At 47.1% G+C, this 23078-nt stretch overlaps 1 protein-coding gene across 1 annotated transcript in view; it reads right to left on the bottom strand.

Moving 5' to 3' along the window:
• BLK (BLK proto-oncogene, Src family tyrosine kinase) overlaps positions 1–22878 on the bottom strand; it is a 46988-nt gene extending 24110 nt beyond the window's left edge. Inside the window, exons 1-4 of the mRNA XM_054196958.1 lie at positions 22704–22878; positions 22400–22603; positions 6089–6191; positions 3961–4009 (exon numbers count right to left, since the gene is read on the bottom strand). Coding sequence (XP_054052933.1) covers positions 3961–4009; positions 6089–6190 — 151 coding nt within the window. The 5' untranslated portion in view covers position 6191; positions 22400–22603; positions 22704–22878. The remainder of the gene's footprint in view (positions 1–3960; positions 4010–6088; positions 6192–22399; positions 22604–22703) is intronic.
• Between the last annotated feature and the right edge of the window lie 200 nt (positions 22879–23078).

Below are 23078 nucleotides of genomic sequence, written 5' to 3' on the forward strand. Positions count from 1 at the left end.
AGCAATGCGCCCAAACTCGTGTTGCCTCCTTGACAATAATGTTAACACGCAGCTTCACTGTCATGAAAGGCTTCTGGGCATGTGCCTACTGCAAGGTGTCCGCAATGAATATGTTCATCCACACGTGCCATCCTGCTCCTCTTGGAAGTGAAATAATGCAGTGGTCGGGCTTTCGCTTTGAAAAAGAAAAGCAAAAGTGTAAACATCTTCAAGCACAGAGGGGCTGCATGTTCCAGCAAAGAAAATTAAAAATGTAGTTTTGATCTTGAAGCGACTGACATAAGTAAAAATAAATGAAAAAAAAAAAAAAAAAAGGGAGAGGGAGAAAGAAAAAGAGCAAATATAGCCAGGACAAAAAGGTTTTATATGCTGAAAAAATATTATGAGCACCTCTTATCCCCTTCTCAACACACGGGTTGAGGAACGCTGCACACTTAAGTGAGCCAGAAGAAAAGCTCTCTCTGCTCAAGCCAGCAGGACCTGCCATCTCATGATGAAAGCGGCTCTTCCCGTCGCCGGGTCTGTCACGCCACTGAGAAACAGTGCCGATAATACTTTCTTGGCCTATTTGATCAAGTTAGGTCATGAGTGACTCTACAGCACCCGGCGCAGAGAAGCCGTCGGGGCTGCTAGGAACGACTGCGTTACAGATAATGCTAGCAGCCCGGAGACTTTGATTGCCGGCCAAATACGTCTTGGCTCAGATCTGCTGTCAGGGAAGTCAGATACTAGCTCAGTTTGCATAGGCTGAGTGCCAGTTTGATGGCTTAATAGAAATGATGCAAACAGTCTTCCCACCGCTGCCCTGTCGTGAATGGAAGGTCTTTGCAACCATCCCACAGCCACGGAGCCAGGCTGAGACTGTGCCAGGGTCTCCCAGAGGACCACCAACTGGTTTAGAGCCGTGCTGGGATGGTCATGGGGTAAATGACAGCTCGCAGCACGTGCGTTGGCCTGCTGGGTGCGCTGAGCTGTGAGTTACTGCTTCTGAAAATGGGTCCAGCTTTCCATTTCAGCATGGCACGGGCCGGTTCACCAAAGGTAAATGTGTGCTAGAAGAGCCCGGCTTCAAAACACACAGCTGCTGGTGGCACACCGGCCCCGTTGCTGCTGTCAGCAGGAGAAACACCATTAGATCCCGTTGGTGGAGATGCAGAAGACTACGGGCTGGGACTGGTGCACCTCCCAGCTGGTCAGCAAACGCAGGCGTGACAGCACGGGGCATGTCTCCTGGGACATCCAGGCTTGCACTGCGAGAGTGCTTTCTGCCAAATACCTTCCTGCCTTGTGTTTTGACACAGTGGATGTGTTTGCAGGTAATTTCTGCTTTCCTCATAAAATCGTATCAGACCCAAACTCGTAACTTTTTTATCAGGAAATCTGAACATTTTGGGCAATTCCTTCTCACCTTCCTTCCCCCTCTTGCTTTTGATTGGAAATGCCCATTTTTTATGAGAAATTTTAATTTCTCATTGAAAAGTCAGCCTTTTTGGTAGAAACAACCCCTCCTATTTCCAATTAAGCTCAAAAGCATGTTTCTGGCAGCGTTCCTTTCAAACTCAAATCCATATTCAGGGAACAACAGTAAAAACGACGAAGGGCTTTGATGCTAATCTTGAGATGCCTCAAAAGACCTCAATTTCCAGAGCGTGCTGAGCTCCCACCCCTGAAAACAAGTCGTATTCATACCATGGTTAGCCAAAAGCGAGTGAAAAGAGCTGTAAGAAGTTGCGGTTCCTCAATCAGGGGAAACGGCCTCTCAGAAAGACCAATTCTTTGTGCAGTTGCAGGTTGTTGTAATGCCTGAGGACAAACACCAAAAACAACCAGCTCTCTCCACCAGTGGTACTTAAATCCAGCTGTGAGCAGGGGTTGTTCTACCTATCTGCTGTGTCTTTTCTATCCCATGCAAGCGAACAGCAGCAGCTCTAGCAATGGAGCCATTGTACTTGGGAACCACCATCATGGGCCAAGACTTTGCTGTGCTCCAAGCTTTAGAGGTGCAGAATTAAAGGTAAGTTTTGACCCTACAGAGACATAGAGTCAACCTTAAAAACCTCATGAGTGCTTAGGGAACCAGGGTAAAATGAATGAGAGACTCACACGGCGGAAGAGCCCGCTCCAAGTGAAAAGTAGATTGGTGATGCTGCCAACACCGCAGTTGAATCTAGAGGTACATACTCCTTGCCTGCCTTTGTGATACTTTCTAAGCTAAATAAATGTCAGGAGGTATTAAGCTTTTGTTAACAATAAATAAAGAAATTATTTCTGAGACAGTGGTGTGAAAGCTTGAAGCTGTGACACCAGTTGCACAACACTGAGATCAGAAAAAAAAATATAACTCAAAATGCAAGGAATGCAAAAAAACGGAAAAAAAAAAGTTTTTTATTTTACATTATTTCACGCTTGCACAGTCAATAATTTTGCCTGATTGAACTTGCAGTGCTCCCACAGGATATAGTTCAGCTCTTTGATTTTTTTTATATGATTGAATTGCCTGGATTTTGTGCTTTCCCTATCATTTCACTTGAATTGCCTTCTTTCATGAGAATATCTCAGACATCTCAAACATCTTGCATGGTTCCTGTCAGCCGATTTTGCCACAGAGTCAGACATAGCATCATTTCTGGAAACTCAGGCACCGGTAGAGAAAAATAAGAAGTTCCCCAGACTGCCAGTGTGAATATTCCTCCAAAACTGGAACTGAACCTAACAAACCAAAACATTTTTGCGAGCTGAAAATGGCTAACGTGGTACTCAATGCATTTTTTAGCATCTTTCCACTTCTGCCTTCTGGCATGAAGCAGAAGTAAAAGCTGCCTCCCTGAAGGTAACTTCTGTTGCGCTTCTTACCAGAGTGAGAATGTTGATAAAAACCCTGTGAAAAACTGGCAGTGGCTGCTCGGTTGTGGAGATAGGAGAGCACGGCCACTTGGAAATGTGCCATGAAAAAAATTTTGCAAAAGAAAGCATGGTTTCTGGGAAAATGGTACTTCCATGGAAATGCACCCTGATTCACATGGTTGAAGAGCTACTCCTCCCACAAATTTGATCTCCATAAAAGATGTCAATTTTGAAGAACATTTTGATGTTGCAGGTGTTCCTTTGTCTGCCCCATGGCAGAGACTCTCCATCGTCATCCATAAGACTTAAGAAGACCTAGGTCTGCTGTTCCACTCATCCTATTTATTTGTCATCCCACTTTTTCCTTTCTTCATGCCCTGTGTCCCCTAATCCTACACTTTCACCCACATGAGGAGCTTTTGTGTGTTGCTAACTGCTTACTTCCAAGCTTCCTCTGTTTTTTGCCCTCTTCTAATTCTCTCTGTCTCTCTCTCTGTCCTTAATCTGCAAAACTTCTTTGACAGAAATACACACAAGTTGCTGTCAGAGGCTGGGCAGAGGTAGCAGAGGGCTTCCTGCTGAAAGGCAGTCATCTACCAAACGCCATCTGCGACCCTCGGATAATTGCAGAGGTGGATGAAGCCAACAAACAGTCTCCAAGCAGGGGCTCTGTGCGTCTTTATTTTATACTCTTTCCTTTCTTCTCATTCTCTTTGTAGTGTGTCTGGGCTCTCTGATGCCTGCTACTTCCTCTGAAATTTTCAGCTGGCTGGATAGAGCATCCACAAGTTGTCACGCTGCAGACAAGGCAGCAGACGGAGAAATCCTGTGCAGTGGATGTCTCAGATCTCACTTTGCTCAACCGATGAAGAGGGAGTGCTTTTCCCTCTTAATTTCTTTGATGAGCAGGGGAAACTGGCAGCTACAAACAGTTAGTGATGTAAACTGAATCTTCCGAAACACACTGATAAACTCCGCGCCTGGCAATGCTAAAGATACAGAAACCACACGCCTGCGACATGGCGGCTTGTTCTCGAGACCTGCTGTTGGGGGACCACCATCATGCAAACCCCCACGGGAAGGCAAAGAAAACAGCAATTGAGCTAAGAATCTTACCTTGTGCAGAGGCTTGGTTTAGATGAGGGTTGTTGATAAATTGTCTGCCCTTTGGTAGAAATAGAAAGAAAAACGAAGACATTCATTACTTGCTGTGTTTGCACAGAGACCTGGTCTCAGATTCACACATGAGTGGGAGTCTGATCTGCAGCCCACTGTAGTCAGTCAACAGCCCCTGCATCTGGCTCCGTATGTGTCGTCATGGCTTTAGCACATTTTGCCATGATGTGTTCATAGCTGTCTTGGCAGTCAGCTTGAATAATCCTTGGCTCCCCTCTGAATAAAAGCATAAATCTGCTACCCGCTCATTTAGACCCCGGTCTATCTAACTCTTGTTCACAGATGCCAGATTTCGGATCAATGGGGGATGAGACATGAATGGTCCCATTGAGAAATGACAATTGCAATATTATTTTGAAGCAGAAAACCCAAGATACTCTTTGCCATAATCGTCCCAAGGCTCACGGAAAATCCTTTGCTCAGGGATATGTTCAAATAATGAAGGCAGTGACAATATTAGCAAATTAAAGAGCAGCAAAGCACTGCAACTCATCTAGGCACACTTTTAAAACATTGACGTCGTCCCTAGTTTGGTTTGGCCCAGAGCCTGAGAGTGGCCACTTGACCATAGGCCGTTCCTAATCAGCAGCTGGGATGCAACCGCCTTGTTTTGTGGACTGAGAGCTTAACGCTACGGAAATGGCCAGGTGGGATCTGTTGGCCTCTACCCAACTTCAAACGCCAATCCTGTTGTCAGTCCAAGGATCAGTGCCTAGTGATTAAAGTGGGCGTTTGACCCACTGCCAGGGCTATTTATACATTTGCAAAAGGAGTGAACAACAGATCCCAAATTAAAAACATCTAGTGCTTTCTGGCCACACCACCCTTTAACTTCTACTTAGCAGCAGTGTGGGCTGGGAGCGCTGCTCACCCACTGCCATTTCTAATTTAGCTGAAGGAAATATAGACTTCCCCTGATATGTGAGAGCTTAGTGCCCGTGGCAAAAAAAAATGAGTGTCAGAAGGTGATTGATGATACTATATTTACACTGATAACAGCTCCTCTCCAGTGAGCTAGAGAGAAGGAAATTTAAGAAAAGAACATCCTCTTGGTCAATCTGACATCTGCTGTTGTGAAAACTGGACTTTGTAACCATGGGAGAACTCAGAAATGAAACTAAAGGAGTGAAAAACATCTTCACCTCTCATCAGAAGCAATGATAGGCAATTCCTCCCCGCTTCTGAGAGCTTAAGACCCAAGATGATTTTCACATTGACAGTTGCACCTAGAGTTTTTCTTGTACTAGCTGCTGGATGCAGGGCTGACAAGGGCAGGAAAAGAGAAAATAACTTCATGTCCTCTTTCCAGCAAGAGACAGATAGACAAAGTGATTCTGCAAGTTTAAACAACGGGTCTGTCATTTCAGGTCTCCTAAATCCAGTCTCGGTGTCTTACTGATCTGTGTCCATGTAAGGAAAGGCCGTATGAATTCAAAGGGAGTAGCAGATGCTCAGTGTTCCTGATTCTCAGCCTTGGATTAGGTGTAGACCCTCTTTAGTGAACCTGTTGTCCTCCCTGATGGTAAAGTTTCCACTGCGGTTTGCAGCTTTGAATCTGAGCTTGAATCTGACCCATCTTTGTGCCGTTTGCAAGTCAGCAACATCAGCTTGGGCTGCAGAGTGCTGAGGGCAGCAGCCCTGTCTAAGAAATATGGGGATCAGCTCGGAGGACTTGTGCCCTCTGCACCTTCTCTCCCTGTCTCCTGCCCTACTCTCCAGTCCAGCCCACGCAACTAACACAAGGAGAACCACCATCCCTTGCCCACTCAGAGAATTCACGGCCATAACCTATACCCAAAGAGAAAATGGCATTCTTTTTGACAGGGAAAAACCCTAGAGCAAGAAAGTGTTGACTGAACAGTTCACTCCATATTAAGAATCTCATGGGGGGAAGCCAGGCATAAACATTTGGTTTTTGCCTCTAAAACAGGATTACCCAATTGGTGACCCAATTTTAGGAACCAGAAGTACTCAAGTTCCTGCTGGCACACACAAGTATTGCCTGCATCACCCCAGACACTGACTGAGCTGTGGAGGACCCCAAAATGACACAAAACTGCAGGCTTACCTTGGGTGGGGCGGCAGGAGGTTTACTCTTGGTTTTTGGGTTGCTTCCAGAAGCATGTTTCTCGTCGGATGCTAGCTGATTTTTGCTCCAGAGCAATCCCATCCTGGAAGGAAGACCAGAAACGACTCTTTAATGAGACTGCTCTTGGGAAAAGGAGCAGGCACTGAGGGACAAAACAGTCTTCTCATTCATGAAGAACAAGTTGGAGAAGACAAGAATGAAGGACAAGGGGACAGTGGAGAGAAGAGTCTAAAATCATTCCATCTACAGTCCTCCTACTACCTTGGACCTTGTGAACCCCGTAGTTTCTGTTCCCACACAACTCTGGTATTTCACACTTTGCAGATGGGGCTCAGACAGACACTATAAGCCACCAGAAAAAAATGAGCACAGATGATTGGTTTGGATATGTCCCCTGTCCAATGCAGAAATCCCCAGCCAACATTGAGTAGACTTGCTCCAGAGCTGGGTGATGCCGCGTGCAGGCACTACTGGAGGGTCTAAAAGGGGGTCAAAGATCCTGGGGAATATCCCTGTGATGAGAAGCTCAGATGTACCAGGGCTTCAAGAGTGTCATACAGGCCCCAGACCAAGACCAAGCCGTACTTATGCTACTCAGTGCCTTCTGTAGGTCATGTCCCTCCCAAGCAGCAAGAGCAGCTCACAGACGTGGTAGTTACCTGCATGATACCAGTCCCGCTTTTCCTTGTGCTTAAGGAGCACAGACACACCCTCAGCTTGTCCACGAAGGCATGGGACCTGATAGGACACTTTGGAGGACTGCAAGAGGAGTCAAACATGGTGTGGTTTTGCATCCTTCCCACCTGTAAAGTGTGGGCCTGAGGTTTGACTCTGTTGTCCATATGCAATGCGCCTTTTGATGTGCCCTAGGGTCTCACAAACTGTGGGTCTCCCATACATCCTGGATTACATTTCCCAGCCCCGTGTGTGTTTCTCAGACCTTCTGAACACCTCAAGGATCACTAGACATAAATGAATCAAACCCTTTCCGTGGGCTATCCTCTGGTCTACCCTTGGGTTTCCACACTTGTGCTTGAGGGTTCGTTTAACTCGCAGCCCAGAAATGTAATTTCAGCTCTGTTCAATAATTATGGCATAATACTGGGTGTGGGTAGCCAAGGTAGCCAAACCGTGACAAACTCAACCTGCTCAGCGCCCTGAAAAAGTTGAAACCGGCATTACTGAAGTGCTGTTGCCATGAGGATGTAAGATATCTACACCTTCTGGCACCAAAGTCTGCCCCTGCTTTGAACGAAAGGCATTGAAAGGTGTCCAGAAAAACCCAACCCCTAAATACTCATAGCTGAGCAAAGATATGTTGGCTTCTACTCTTGCCCAAATACCTCAAGATCTGCAATGAACATGGAGAGTCAGGGACTGGAGTATTGGGGACTAATGTTGTTAGTCACTTCCCCCCAAATGTCAGTCTGGTGCTGGGTCGTGATAGTCAGACTCCAACAGGTGTGTTCAAAAAAGCTTCCAGTAAACCAGTCTTGCAGGAAAAAAAATATTCCAGTAAAAGCAACTTTATTTTCCTTTCTAGCACATTTCTAATATTTAAAAAACTGGGACTCTGAAATGAGGTTTCTAACAGAGCCATCCCAATATTTTAAGGTGTTATTTTTTTGAAATATCTTCTCCCTTCTGCCTCATTTTTATTTTCATTAATAAAGTGAGCAAAATGGAAGGAACTGGTGAAATATTTCAGGATAGCCCAATACATATTTTTCCCCCCAATCAAAACTTTTTCAGCATCCAAACTTCTCTCAGCTCTTCTCTGACCTGATTTTACAGATGACCCATCCATCTGTAACCAGGTCTCAGCACCGCTCGGGGCACTGACAACACGGTTGGAGGGGAAGTTTCAGCCACTGAATCAGCCACAGCATTTCCTGCAGCAAGTTCATTTTCATTTGGCAGCCTCCCTTCCAGGTTGCAACCAGGGTTTGCTTTGCTTAGAAGATCTGCTTGTCATGCAATGGCACATGATTTACTAAGCCAGCTTTTCCTGCTCTTCCACTTGCAAATTGCTGGAAGATAACTTTGGGCTGGAATTTCTGATTCTGGAGAGTGTTAGTTGCCAGGATAGTAAGTGAGAGTAGCTGGAGTTCCCTTTTCACCCAGGGAACTGCAAGGTATCATTTTAAGTCAGGGCTGGATGATGAAAAGTTTTAGGTGTCACTCATTATCAACCAAGAAAGGCACAGAGTCTACCTATGCATTGAACATCTATCTATGGTCCTTGTTACTATCTCACTGGAGCATCTTGGGGTCTTTGACACGCTTTGCCCCTGAATGGGAGACACAGACGTAGCCATTGCTCTTTTCAACAGCGTTAGGGGACGTGAGATATGGCACGAGTCAGCAATATGCTTCAACCACCAGTTATGTCACCAGGATGATCTTACGAGAGGATTGATGGACCATCTGCAAGATGGTGGATGCACATTTCAGGGTTTTGAGTTGTTCTCGGTGAGGGCACTAGTGGGGCAGGGTGGGAAAAGGCATGAAGGAAGGTCAACCTCGGCAAGTCCCATCAGGGCCTTGTGGTCATCCCAAGTCCCCCAACAGGGTTTTAGAGGAGTGAGGACCATGCTCTAACCTGTGCATCTTCCCACGGTGCTCCTGTCTCCAGGACACATTGCAACCCTTTCTGCACCACCCTGAGACTGGAGGCACCTCTCTGCATGCTTGCACAAGCTGAGCTTTCTCCTCGCACCCATGTGAGACACATCCGTCCAAAGTGGCACAGAGAAGTGAACAGCATGTCCCAGCATGGATGGGAAATGGAACCGGCGCAAAGTCTCCCACAAAGGTCACTTGCTCCCTCCCACGCACAAAAGACGTTAGCACAGCTCTGGGTATTCACAGTCCCTACGAAATCCACCCTTTGTGCTCTCCAGGTCGCCTCTGCAGCCTTCGGTAGCCAAGACAACCATCCTTCTTCCCAGCAGGTGCTATACAAAATCCCAAAATAGCGCCGCAGACAAATGTTGCCAGATACGGAGAGCGGCTTGTGGACTCCCAGCCCACAGCTGGTGGAGTGTTCATTTTTTAAAATTTTTTTTTTTTTCCAAAAAAAGGTGGCTGAGTTGAATGTACGTTGTTCCACAGTGTTTCTGCTTCTGATTAATGTTTTTTAAAATTAGTTTCCCAAAAATATCTTGAGAAAAGTAACTCCTAACCATTTTTATTGGGTTTGGGTGGTTGGTTTTATTTATTTTTTTCCCAGTGGAAAAGAGCACTGGGGAGAAAACAGTAACTGAGAAAAGCATGAAAATTTCCTTTCGTGAATGTACAGTTTTTCACATCCACAAATATTTGTTTATTTTTAATAACTGAGAGTGGGGAAACTCGTTTCCTCAACTTTACTCAAGTTCAAAAAAAGAAGATTTATAAAACGAGTTCTTTTTAAAGCAACCAGAAATCAAGATGGGACAAAAAACAAAATTAAGGCAATGCAAAATTTTTCCATGTGCTTGAAAAGTTTCAGCAAAAAATAGTCTAGCTTAGCTGCTGATAAGTTTTGAGTAAAAATATTTGATGCATAATTCTTCCTGGGAGAGTCAAGCAAGCCTTTGCTAAGGAAGTCAATAGAGACCAGGACGGTGAGCTCTGTGTAGCATCCAACTCTGAACACATGTGGGACAGATGTGCAGGTCACAGGAATGCTGGATGCTTCTACAGGACCTCAAGAATAGTGTGCCCCATATAGCAGGATGAGAGGCAGTAATTTTAGTAACTGTCAGAGGGGCAGTTGTGGTGTTTTTGCTAGCAAGAGCTGGATGCGGGTACAGATCTTCCCGCAGCAGTGGGCCAAGGGGAGGTCTTCTGAAGATCCCACCACAAATTCCTGCTCCAGCAACGCTTCTGATGGCATTTGGACAACATCTTCATGGTGGAAAGGAGAGGATGTGGTTAAATGTCCTATCACTCACTTGTCTTCAAAGAGGGTTGGAGAACATACCCTAGAGGAGCAACCTGTCAAGTTGAACTTGGAAGGGGGACCAGTAGAGGTAGACATAAGTCTTTGTTGACCACAGGGTTTGGAGACCTGCCTTGCCCCTACGATGGGCGTGTTTTAAGTGCCCAGGGTTGGCTAAAGCAAACAGGGCAGTGTCGAATTGGACCTGCTGGATGCACTTCTTCCTTTTGTTGCAGCAGATGGGTGGGTGGGAAGGAAGGAACCTGGACTAAGCCAGGCACTGCAAGCATTTGCCCATCTCATCTTTACGGTAAGAAGCCCTGCACCATGGCCACACCATCTACTGCTGTTGGCTGGTTTCCGCTACCAGAGCAAGAGACCTCAAAAGTTGTTTCTGATGAGAATGCATCAACGTCTTCTGCAGCAGGGATGTGGATGACACAGACAAACGGCCTTGGGATTGCAGGGGCGGGTGCGGGGGAAAAAAAAAGACAGAATCTAGCAGAAAAGCAGAAGTCTCGGCTCATTATTTGCCTCACCCCCATGAAACTGCCATGGAAAAATAGGTTAAGACCCAAGCAAGCCAATAGTGTTTCACTGTGAGGGCAGCTCCAAAAACCCCTCCAAGCCCAGTGAAATCACAAAATGAGCCCCCTTTCCGTTCAGATTCTAGGGCGGACCCAACAAAGTGTTTTCGTAGTTCACCAAGATTAGATATTTCAATTAATTTTAAAACTTCAGAACGTCTTTTTTAAGAAAACACATGGAAATGGCATTAAAAACACTAAAAAAAATACTTTGAAAATGCAGATATAGCCAATTATGAAGGGTTTTAAATGCTGAATTTCTCTTTGGAAGTTCTCCCCCTTCCAGCAAGAATTGCTGAAATCAACTCTCTTTGGATGCAATAATTTAAGTATTCCAGATTTGCATTTTTGCATCATTGAGGAGCTAAAAAGTTCAGTAGAAAAAAAATAATTCCCCTAGTTCTAGGAACATCCCAGATGCATTAAATTCTCTTTTTCCTCTTCAATACATTTCCTGACCTGGCACCCTTGGATTGCTTTGCAAGACACAAAATTGGAGAATTACTGAAGATCTTGGTGAGCTCAGCTACTTAAATGGGAATGAAGATTTGCTACTGAAGCGTTTTCTACTGTGACTGTTTTCTACATTTGCTGGGTTTTGGTCAAGTTCTTTTTATCTTTTTTTTTTTAAATTATTGGCGGCTTTGTTGCTAGGAGGTGGTTAGAAGACCGCTATAAACAAGTGTGCTGTGCTATAAACAGCACTGACCATGCAGGTCTTTCTCAGAGGCAGAAGGTGGAGGCAACAGCCACCGTCCTCTAGGACACGGCGGCCAAAGTCTTGCTGAAGACCCCTCACCGCACGTGAGAGGGCAGAGAGACCTTCTGTGATGAGCAACCTGGTCTGGTGGGAGGTGTCCCTGCCTGGGGCTGGGGGGTTGGAACTGGATGATCTTTAAGGTCCCTTCCAACCTAAACCATTCTGTGATTCTATGATTCTATGGTACACCCAGCACTGGGTCTCCAGCTAACATCAGGGGTACACATTGCAGAAATGAGACTGGAGCCCACTGGCTTATTTTGGGACCCCTTGCTGCAATCCTAACCAGTTTGCTGTTTCCATTGCAACCTAAGACTGCCCTGAATCTATCGTCTTTCTTAGGCCGTGTTTTGTGGGTGAACCTGTCCCAAGCAAACGAACCAAGCAGAAAATCTGGCTGTTTCAGGCCTTTCTGAAGAGCTGTCACACCCCATGGGAGAAGGCTGTGTGTGACACTGGTGGGTGCGAGCACACAGATTTCCAGGATCCTGAGTTTAAACAGATGTAAAAAGTTTCTTGACAGGAAAAGGGAAAAAAAAAATATAATAAAAGCTTCTTGCTCTCTCCACAAGTAGAAAACAGCCGCCTGTTGCCAGAGCGGTTATTCACTAATCAAAACTTCTGTCTGGAGGAAAAAATGCCTGCTTACATTGAGCTTTGTGCCCTGCTGGAACCTGGCAGAAGCTTGGCTGAGCTGGAAGAGGCTGTGGGCCAGGGAGCAGAGACAGGGCTCAGGGTCCCGGGGGAGGGAGGGGAAGAGCAAGAGGGCAGACTGCTTATCCCACCTCCCTTAAACATGCTTTCCTCATGAGCTCACCCCAGGCCTTGCATCAGCCAGGTGGGACGTCTGCTGGGGATGGCTCTGCAGGACCTGCAGCACAGGGAGGTGGGATGCACTGGAGCAGGGAAGGAGGAGGATGGGGCCAGGATAAGCAGGCATATCCCTTTGGGTACATGGAGCATCTCTGAGGTTCTTCGGGTATGAGAGGTTTTATCACAAAATTGCATTGCTTGATGGCAATTTCTGCAGTGGCTGGAATATCAAACCAAATTTCAACTCAAACCTATCTGCCGCCCAATGCGGGTGTGGGCCAGGCTTGTGAATGGGCTGTGGGCAAGCTGGAGCACAGCAGGGAGAAATCCTGTCCAGAGGCCACCCCTAACTGAGGTCTAAGTCCTGTGGAGGTGGGCACAGTCCATGCTTGCTTCGGCCAAAATCCATGATGCTCTGCTTTACAGTGCTCTGTGGGTACATCAGGGTGGTCTGTGGGGATGTGGGGAGATCCTGGCCCTCACAGCCCTGGGGACATGAGGAGATGGACAGGGTGTCCCTCCACACCTCTATGTGTGGCCACCCACATTTCTGGCCTGGGAAAGAACCTTCTGGAGGCCCTTTTCCTAGTAGAATGACAGCATTTTGTAGGAACTGTCAGTCATGTCCCAACAGGAGCAATGAAGCTGGTGGCAGGCTGGTGCTCAGGCACTCCATCCTGTCAGAGACCCCCTCCTTGGGTCGGGTCTCAGAGGGAATGATGCTCCCTCCCACCATCCTTCAGATGCAGCAAAGGGCTGTAGGGAAAGATGTACATCTCCAGTTTCCCACCTGAACACCTCCAACCGCTTGGAAAGACGTGTCAGAGATAGCTACTGGATGCAGAGCCTCTCCCCTACTCATCACAGTTGTGTCTAGCTCCAGACAGCTTTTCCCACACATAAAACCTCTCGTCCCCTCTTAAGACATTTAGTTTTCCCCCTCTCCTTCTGCGGTAAACCCAGGGAACAGCATCCCTGCAAACCATCCCTTGGGGATGGATCCTAGCAGTCGCTGGGTAGTGTCCCCATCACCTCTCTACCCCACACATCTTGGGGAAGGGAAGCAGCGCAAGGGGGGCATCACGTGAAGGAGGGAGGGGAGAGAGGAAAACGATAGAGAAAAACCTGCTGGGATTCTCCCCACCCGCGAGGGAATCTGGACGGGCATGGGATGTTCCCTACTTGCCTGCTTCCTACGCAGCTGCTCCTGGAGACGCGATCTGAGGACGGACGAACCGCTGGTCCGACCCATGACAGATGCTCCATGGGGCTGAAGGCCCGTGCAGAATTTCCGTGTTAGAGACCTCTGGCTCCCACCGCATCCACACCATCCATGGGACCGACTGCTTTGAATGTTACACCCCCAGGTTGCAGGAGCAGCCTGATTTTGCAAATGCTTTTAATGGACTTTCTTTTTTTAATCAGGTCTTTGTGTCAGAAACTGGCTCTTTTCTTCCCCCCAAGGATTCCTTGCTCTATTTTGAACATAAAAATGATCATCTGGGAGGGGGTGGGAGTTGTACTTCCCAGACAATCTGGCCAATGAAAATAGCAGTGAGGAAGGCGAGAAGCCCAAAGAGAATCCAGACAAAAAACCCAGCAAAACCCACAGGCTATTAACAGCTGTCATTAAAAACAGCTACAATGACAGCGAGTGGGTTGTGTTTCCACTATGCAAACCACCAAATTTTAGGAAACAGCTGAACAAACTGGCATCGCAATGATCTTTCCGTGATTAAAAAAAAGACCTTTTCAGACGAAATGCATCTTGTTCCAATGAGCCCCAACCCTCTATGAACCTACTCAACCATGGCGCTGGGGAGGCAGCGTGGTCTAACGAATGAAGACCTGGACAGGGACTTGTGGGTGACTCTGAGGAAGTGACTTTCTCATTCTGCCTCAGCGTGTTCAACAGGGAGACTGAAACGCCTCTGTCCTGGGAGATAAATGTTGTATAAGAAGCAAGATCTGTTTCTACAGACTCCTGAGGCTTCCCATAAGGTGCATAATGAGTTGGCTTCTCTGCGGTGTTTTGAATGTATTTGTTTAAGCTGTTGACCCCCATAAAAACCACCATGTAAACCTCTGTGGCTAATGGCATGGCATCATTTTTACGTGATATGGGGCAGCAGGAGGGAAGGGACTCTTGGTCTCCGCGACCTCAGGGCTGGAATGACCTCATGTAGTTTGCACTTCAGCTGCTCTCACTGAGAAGGACAAACGCAAGCCGACGTCCGCCGAGCGTGAGGCACAACCTAAAGGTCGCCCACACACTGGTGATGTTGTTTACAGGAGGAAAGGCTTCGCGGAGCATGTCTAAGCTGAGATCAAGGCAGACGACCAGCCAGAAGACCCAAGGACAAGATGAGGCTGGCTTGAGGACATGATGCTGTGTGAGACGGGAGCAGCTGCTCCAGGATGGATGTGCCTGATGGCCCAACACTGCTCATGGGGCTGTGAAGTGTCCTTGAAATGCATGGCATAGAAATCAGCCTTGGCTCTGAGCTCCTGACAAAGGAAGAAAACCCCGTGGAGGGCTGCAAGGTTGTCTGGGCCATAATCAGGGGTCTGCAAGTGCTCGGGGGTCACACCGTACCTCTTACCCTAGACCGTCAGCACAGGGGGACTTTGAAGACAACCAGGACAGACTCCCACCCCATCGCCCCTCACCTAGGTGTGCTGCAGAATCATGTCTGCTGCTTGCATACCAAGGAGACACAGAAATGAGGAAGCCCTTGCAGATTCGTCAAACTTCTCCCTTGCTGGCTGGCATGTCAATTCTCCTCCAGCTAAGGGCAGGGAAGACAGGAGACGAATGGAGATGGTTGGGTTGGGTCTGGGGAAGGAGAGGACAGCTTCAGGGTTAGCTGGAGAGTTTTGAGCTTTAGGGCAGAGGCTCGTCCCTTGGTGGGGAGCACGTCTGAGGTACCTGACTGCTCTTTGCTAGGCGAGCTTCACTTCCTATTCCTATGAAAAGGGAAGTTGCTTTTTTAGAAAGCTGCTTGTCGCCCACCGCTGAGGTAGGAAGGAGGCGCTGCCACGAGGTGCAGCAAAGCCTTAGAAATAAGCCAGTAGCTGCCAAGTCATCTTGGGAAACAGGGTGACAGCACGGCAGCTCCAGACAGAAACCTGCTTCTGATTTGAGACTTTTTCCTGATGCTGACCGTGGGGAAACCCAGCAGCTGCAGCCAGGCTTCTGCGAAGACCCATCCGGCGACCGCCACGGTTCAAGTGGCTCAGAAGCAAGAAGTAAAAATAAAAAGGGTTAGATACAGTGTGGGCTGCTTGTTGCATCCCAGGGAGGTTTTCTGGTGTCTAAGATATCCTGTCTGTGGCCCTGCATGTCTCCTGGGGCACAGGCCTTCACCCCTGTGCCTCCTCCGTTTCCTCCAGGCTGGGCATCTCGGGGACATGAGATGAGCCCCAGATTCAAGAAGGCCAGGCAGGGAGTGCCCTTCTGCAATTTACTTATTCAGAAGTCATGAAGCCACGGCTCAGGGATGTCCTTTGAAAGCAGCTGGAGGGACACCACTGAGAAACCACGTGAAAAAAGGCAATAAAAAGAGAGAAAGTCTCTCTTATGTAGCTCCCGGGTCGCTCCAGATGGGTTCCACCTGCCCCAACTTCCCCGACCTGAAAGTGCAGGCTATAATCTCACCCAGCTGAGTAGGGTCTGTCTGGCAATTGTTTCCACCCTGTTTTCATACGTCAGCCCCCAGATGTTCTCCAGCATCTTTGCAGGCCTCTACATGAGTGTGCAATCCCAAGGACGGCTTTTACAGTCCCCTGTAAGAAGTGCATGGAGACCAGAGGTCCAGCCCATGCAATAATCGCTCATGGGCTCTTAGGCTTGCCCCTAAGAAAGTCCTCTAGGACCTACCACCCCACAGGACATGGAGAGGGACCAGAAAATGTGGCGGATTCCCTCCAGATGACCCACAGACCACTGGATTGACCCCACAGCCAGACACCTACACTGGTGGCCCACTCCATAGACCCTTTCTGCAGCAGTGCCCACTCCCACTGCATTTTATCCAGATCACATCAAACCAAAAATTTTTCCGTTAAGGTGTCTGCTGCAGAGGTGACTCTGGCTTTGATCTGAAACCACCAAGAAGGATGGAGGCACCTCTCCTCTTCCAACTGCCCCCCAGGGCTGCTTCCCTGTACTGCTGCTGTGAAAGCTGGGCAGCTCATTCCTTCCAGATGATGTTTTCATGGTCTGGCCATGTTTTTCTCTTCCCTGTTAAAAATGAGTTGTATAATTTGCCATCTGAACCTCCCTGTTTCCATTCTTGTAGCAGATTAAAAGCTTATTTAATGCTTCTGGAAGATGATGACGCAATTTAACCAACCCACCAGCCTCCATTTTGAGCACTTAGACTTTCGGAGCTCTCTGAGGCAGCATCTTGACTAGTAAAATAGGCAATATCTGGGCTCATTCTCCCACGCTTTAAAATTAGGTGGCTACACCCAAACTCCTCGTAGTCCCCATCCCGTACTAGCTACTGGATTGAGTTTGGGAAAATCGAGCCTGATTGCCGAGGTTGCACTACCTGCCTGTTGTGTCTCCGCTTTCAAAGAGACAGGCTGTCCCTTTACCCCTGATACACCGTCCTAAACACATCACCGAGTTTGGGATGACACACAGACACAGGCGCCTTGTGTAGCCCCAGGTACCAGACCACCCTGAGCACAGGGTGGTGACGGGCTCCCTCCTGCTTCACTGCTGTTATTCATTGCCGAGTCCCGTGGGCATTGCAGGGCTGTCTTGAGGGATTGGCATGAAAAATGTAGCAGTGGCTTTGGCTGATGGTAACTGGGGGACATTCTACTAATAGGGGTGACTAAAGAGATTTTTTTCTCGACGCATTTAGGAAAAGCCTTTTTGGAGGGAGAAAGTGACTTTTTTTCTTTTTCGACGTCTCACATCCAGATAAGAGAACTAGCGAGGAGAAATGCAAACATTTTAACACAGACAACTTTCTGGTGACCTCATGGAAGTGTGAATTCCCACTCTCCAGAATCAGTACAACCCCTTGCAGAAAACAGTCACCGGAGAAGCACCGAGCATAGCCCTCTGCCCCGAGGCAGGATCAGCCCTCACAAAACCTTGCCAGAGGAGCGTGTGGTCCTTGCTCCCAAGAGCCTGCCCATGCTGGACATGTCGGTGCCGATTCTTCTCTCCTACCCCCACCAGTCCTCCCTTCCAGGCTTTCTCTACACTACTCACACCATCCCTTTTCTTGGCTACCTGCAGCAGCCAAGACCCTGCCTCAATATTATTTTTGTTTTGATGTTAGTTAAAAAAACAAACACCACACTATTTTTTAATCCCTTATTCAAAATGAGAAGATGAGCTTGTCTTTCACAATTAAAGGGATATTCAAACTCCTCTATGGTGCTTGAAGGAGATAGAGACGCAGCAGAACAAAGCCAAACCTCCCAGCTAAGTCTATTGCAGAGGTTATTAACGGCACAGAACTGATGGGCCTGATCCGCTCTCAGGTTACCTCATCTTTGATCTGGGCTAATTCTATTGCATCAGAGCCAGAAGAAATCTTATTTCCTCAATTATTTTTTTTTCCTCAGTGTCTATACTCTCACTCGCATCAGCAGGACAGGTTGATGCCTGTGCACGCGTTGGGTTTACACAGCCAGAATTTCTTCCCACCTGGCTACTCCCTCTCTTGTAAAGAGTCCCGCAGTCTCAGTCCCCTTCTGTGCACTGTTGTTTTTCATTGTCAGCCCACCCAGCACTTCTGCAGAGAACTTTTTTCCTACTTTTCCACCGAAATTTCCAGGGAAAAAAGTATTCCATGGGAAATTGCCACCCTTGAAAACGTTCTGTCACTAAAACACCATGCATATTGGCATCTTTCACTGGAAAAGAATAATTTCCCATGCAAGTTTGCTATATAAATGTCTCAAGCAGCTGCAGTCTTCTTCCTGTGCTTCTAAAATGGTGAAGGCCAAATATGTAAGATACAGCCAGGAAAAACTCTTGAGATAAAAGTAGACGTAAAACTTTTATATTGTTTTCTCCATTTGCCTAGTATGACCTTCATTCTCCCTCCTTCCCTCACGTATTGGAGGTGATGTCTTGATTTTTCCATAGATCAAATTTAACCTCTATTCAGAGTCCCCTTCTCAAGCATCATCCTCCCATACAACTATTTTGAGATGTTCTGCCCCAAATTTTCATGGTTCCAAGCCATTCACTGTCAGCAGCTAGTCACATAAATGTGGATGGCATCATGGCTTGGGTGTTGGGCAGGCAACTGGCTGGGCTGAAAGAAGTCCTTCAGCTCCTCTGCCCGCGGCATTTTGTCAAGGTTTTTCTTTCCCACCCCAGGGTTTCATGGACAAGAGGGGTACCTTCTTATGAGGACACCTCGTGTGACCTGATAGTCCTTCACCACTAGCCACCATAACCGGGGGAAACACAGAGGTCTGAGAATAGGGAAGGTTGTCACCTTCTTAGTAAGAGGGTACACCATAATGTAGTAAAATGGGATCCTGGGGACTAGGCCTGACCGCCTCTTTTGCCTCTTGGCCATAAGTACCCTTACATAGGGAGCACAAAATGTTTTCTCAACCAAACTTCATCCACCAATAGTCTTGCATATTCAACCATCCGTAAGGCAGACCAGACAACCTGGTCAACTGAATAATTTTTCACTCTTCTCCCCTCATTAGGTAGCAAAGGATTCTTTTGTAACCCATGTATTTTCTATTTCTGCTCTGTCTCCTAAGTGCCCGACGCTCAGTACCCAAGGGGTCCTGCATGCTGCTTTTTGATCAAAAACGCATTTCACGGTTTCCAGAGGAGCAGAAATGATCAGTGAGATTCGATCAAATTCGGAGAATAATTTCATAAATACATAAATAAATAAAGAGAGGGAAGTGCAGGAGAGAGACTTTGAAAAGCACATTTCAATTCAGAAGCCACGTATATTTTGCAGGATGGCAGAAAGGTAGCACTGGCCCCTAGAAGGTCATTAATCTGGCGGAGTTACATTGCATCTGAGACACTACCTAACTTGCACTTCAGAGCTTTTCAATGATGGAAATTCCCACTGCTACTCATCAGTCTATCCCAGTCCTCCAGTTCCTGTAGCCTTAAAATCACTTCCTAACGATCAGCACTAATTTCCTTCACCGAAAGACCTGTAACTGCTTCTCCTGCCCATGGTGGACATGAAGCCTATTCCCTCCTTCTTCGCAGTGGCTCCAGCAAATGAAACAACATAACTTCTTGCAAAAATTCCTCATTGATCACACTTTCCACACCTTTGCTCAACTGTGTCCCTCTCCTTCGGGCATTTATAATTGGGTTTGGAAGTTTGAATAGGCAAGCCCACAATGTTTTCCAAATTAAAACTGACCAACATTGACAAAGGCAAAATTGCTCCGTAAAACCGCAGAAACATTGTTCTCCCACTCAGTTGCAACATTTTCTTGGAAAAAATTATAATTAGAAACCTATTTTTTATTTCAACACAAGGAGCTGCTGTGTTTTGAGTTTTGGGTTTTTTTGGGAGGGATTTCTTTGGCTGGCCAGTGAAATGAATTCACATGGATTTAACCCCGATATGGAAAACAGAATGACCTGTGAGAAGCACATGGCTTGTCCAGTATGACGTACTGGAGGTCTGGTTTACGTTCGTATTGCATATGTTGCACTTTAGCATTTATTTTAAGCAACAACCATGACTCTGTATATCCTGTTTTGTACGGTGATGTACTTTCTTTTGAGCTTCACAGTGATGTCCAGTGGCGCAGCCACCTCTTCCACAACAAGCGGCAGGACCCTGAGGCTGTAATCTGTTGCCAAGACCACTGCCAAGGCGCAATTGCATCCTTTTTTATCCCCTCAGCTACTTCTAATCTTGCAATGTGGTGCTGACCTAACGAGAAAGCTGACTTGCACCACGTAAAATGAAGTGGTGAATGGAAACTTTGGGGCTGCCGAGGGCTCCAGCAGGATTTAGCCCTCGGTATCTTGCAAAATTGTTGCCCATGATTGAACCCCGTGGGCCTGGAGGAAATGATTGACTAGAGGGGAGCTCACCCACATGGAGTCAACGCTTGGTTGCCTCCAGAGTCTTGTCAACCGTGGAAAAGCAGCAAGGAAACTCCTTTTTTTAACATAGAGAGAATGGAAAGAATGAGGGGAAGGAAGATAAATAATGATGAAGTAATAGTGTGCCCGAGTGCTCCTCCTCTGCTCAACACAGTGTTGTGACTCCCGTGAAATCCACGGTGACCTGTTTCCACACATGAATGAGGCGACAAAAAGCTTTGTCTGCACCTGAATACGGCCTCGAGATGTTTTTGGATTTTGATGCACCCGTAAAGGTGCCACGGAGGATTAAAGGCTGACGGGTCAGTCAAGAGGAGAAAATAAAAAAAGTAGAAATAAAAGAGCTGAGATCCTGATCTGAAATGGATGCACAGCCCAGATTGTGCAGAAGTGGGAAGCTCAGCCTGGGGTATCATGGGCTTATTTAACAGGGGCTGGGGAGCTGAGACCATCTCAGCTGAGAGCCCAGGGTACAAATGCATGCCAGAGCACCCCACGCTGATGAAGCAGAACACAGAAAGTCATTAGAAAAGCAGATAAAGTAAAATCAGTAGCACCTTTGCAAAAGTTTAACTTAAATATGTCTCGAGTCTTTTTCTCCTCCATCAGAAAATTCAACCTTTGGCTTTTTAGCCGTAACCCTCAAGGTGCAGTGATAGCCCTATTTTGGCAGGACAAGAGAAGAATGGGCCAGGAGTTTTATTTCGCAGATTTTTGTGCATCAGTGTACCGATAATGCTGCAAGAGGTCTGGGAGGACAAACAAAATGTGGACAAGAAATCATAAGCTCTGCAGCCCTCAAATCTTCTGATAAAAATGACTTAAACCTTGACAGAATGACTAATGGGGCATATTAATGAGGGTGCCTTTGCTGCCCTGCAGCTGTCCTTTTTTCTTCTTTATTTCCATCTGCCTTCTCTTCTCTAGCATGTACCAGAGCAGGGACCACGTGTGCGTGCTCTGCGTGCAGCAGGAGCCCTTGCTGCTGACGGTGTATGCACTTTGTCCTGATTTTGCACTTTTAAAGACCCATAATCAATTAAATATCACAACAGCCCTGCAAGAAAGGCAAGAAATGCCCCCATTTCCCAAGTGGGGTAGCTGAAGCACCTTGAAGAGCGTTGCCTTGCCAGGCATCGCTGGCCACAAAGCCCCGAGTAAACACCTGAGGAGTTTTGAGATGCAAATACCCCACAACAGTGCACCTGCTCTTCCCTCCCAGACGTGGCACAGCAAACAAGGAGGCTTCTAAGATATCTAGGCTCCAACTTAAGAGAGCTGTGGAATTTTGAGTCTGGCCTAAATTTTAATCAAGAATGAAAGTTCCAGACTTAGGGTAGACTTTGCATGTGTGGGGATGGCAACGGGCCAGGAGGTGAAGCAATAAATCCATCCTAACCGTAACTCTGTTGGAGATCTCCAACTCACCAGATAGTTTGTCCACAACCAGCGTTAGCTTGCCACTGGTTTTACCAGCTTGAATGGAGGAGCTGGTGAAAACAAAAAATTACCTCCAAGGAGACCATCCAACCCATGTATGTGGCAAAAGAAAGCAAAGATCCTCAGCCCCGGATGTGCCTCTCGGCAGAAGAGGAATTAAAGCCCTTCTCTGCACCGTACACAGCACCCACGGGTTCAACTCAGCAAAGGCTGCTAGTTGGAGCCTGAGCATCCAAACTGCCCTCTCCCCTTGAATTCAGAACTGGGTCCCTGATTTCACTTTCTCCCCACTCTCTCCTCTCCAAGGAATTCAGCTGGAAGAAACTCATTCACCCCTTGCTATTTAAAGGGCTTTCAGCTACTTTTATTTGATGTGTGCCCAAGAGACAAACTGCCGGGTCAGCGTCTAACTTGAAGCGTCAGTCCCACCTCAGAGAGTGCCCTGATTTCAGCAATGAGACCCTGCCAGAAGGAAAGAGAGAGATGCACCATGCCCCGATCCCCGGCAGCAGTGTGGCCCATTGAGCATCCCACTCCCAGTCTTTAAAGGCTTAATTACCACTGGTCCATAGATGGGCCAAATCTTTAAACCCTCTAAAGGGATGCACCCAATGGAGAACTAGGTGATAAATAGGCTGCAGGAATGAAGCAAAACTGATGGAAAATCATTTGCACTTACCTGGCAAGTCCTAGGTTTGGATTAAATCATATCCTGCTCGATCCTAGTTTTCCACCAGAGTTAAAAAATCCCTCGCAGGGTGCGTACTTAAGAACATAAGCTCCTCTTGATAAGTTTTAATCCTTAGAGCATGTAGAAAGAGAAACCCGAATTCTTCTTGGTGCTGTCAGTTGACTGCTGTTAGTGGTTTCCTGTCGACAACAGCTGAATGACAAATCGAACTGGTTTGTTACACTTATAGCAATTAAAGGCTGGTCGTACAACCACACTGCTCATTTAACGCTAATGTTAGAACGGTGTCTACCTTAGAAGAACCGTTACCCGCAAAGGCTCGGTGGGCTATAAAAAGTACCGTCCCGCTACAAGTGATGTCCCGAATCTCTCTCATTCAGGCTGGTGTGAGTTGAAAGTCATCGCCTTAGAGCCACAGGGTGTAAAACTGGTCTGCAGATGGGAGGAGAAATATGGGTCCCGGAGTTTTCTAGATTGGCCCGTTCACAGCTAAGAGCAGTCTGGGCCAATAGCAGGGGTGGAGATATTTATTGCGTGTGCTTAACCTTTGGGAGAGTTTATCTCCACTCAGGTTCTAGTCTGAACAGTTTCCCCTTTTGCAATCATCTAGGTTACGGTGCTGTAATCTTACTCACTTTCCATTTGAGGTTCTGTTTCTGCTTAAAAT

This window comes from Rissa tridactyla, chromosome 3, assembly GCF_028500815.1.
Source record: "Rissa tridactyla isolate bRisTri1 chromosome 3, bRisTri1.patW.cur.20221130, whole genome shotgun sequence".
NCBI lineage: Eukaryota > Metazoa > Chordata > Aves > Charadriiformes > Laridae > Rissa > Rissa tridactyla.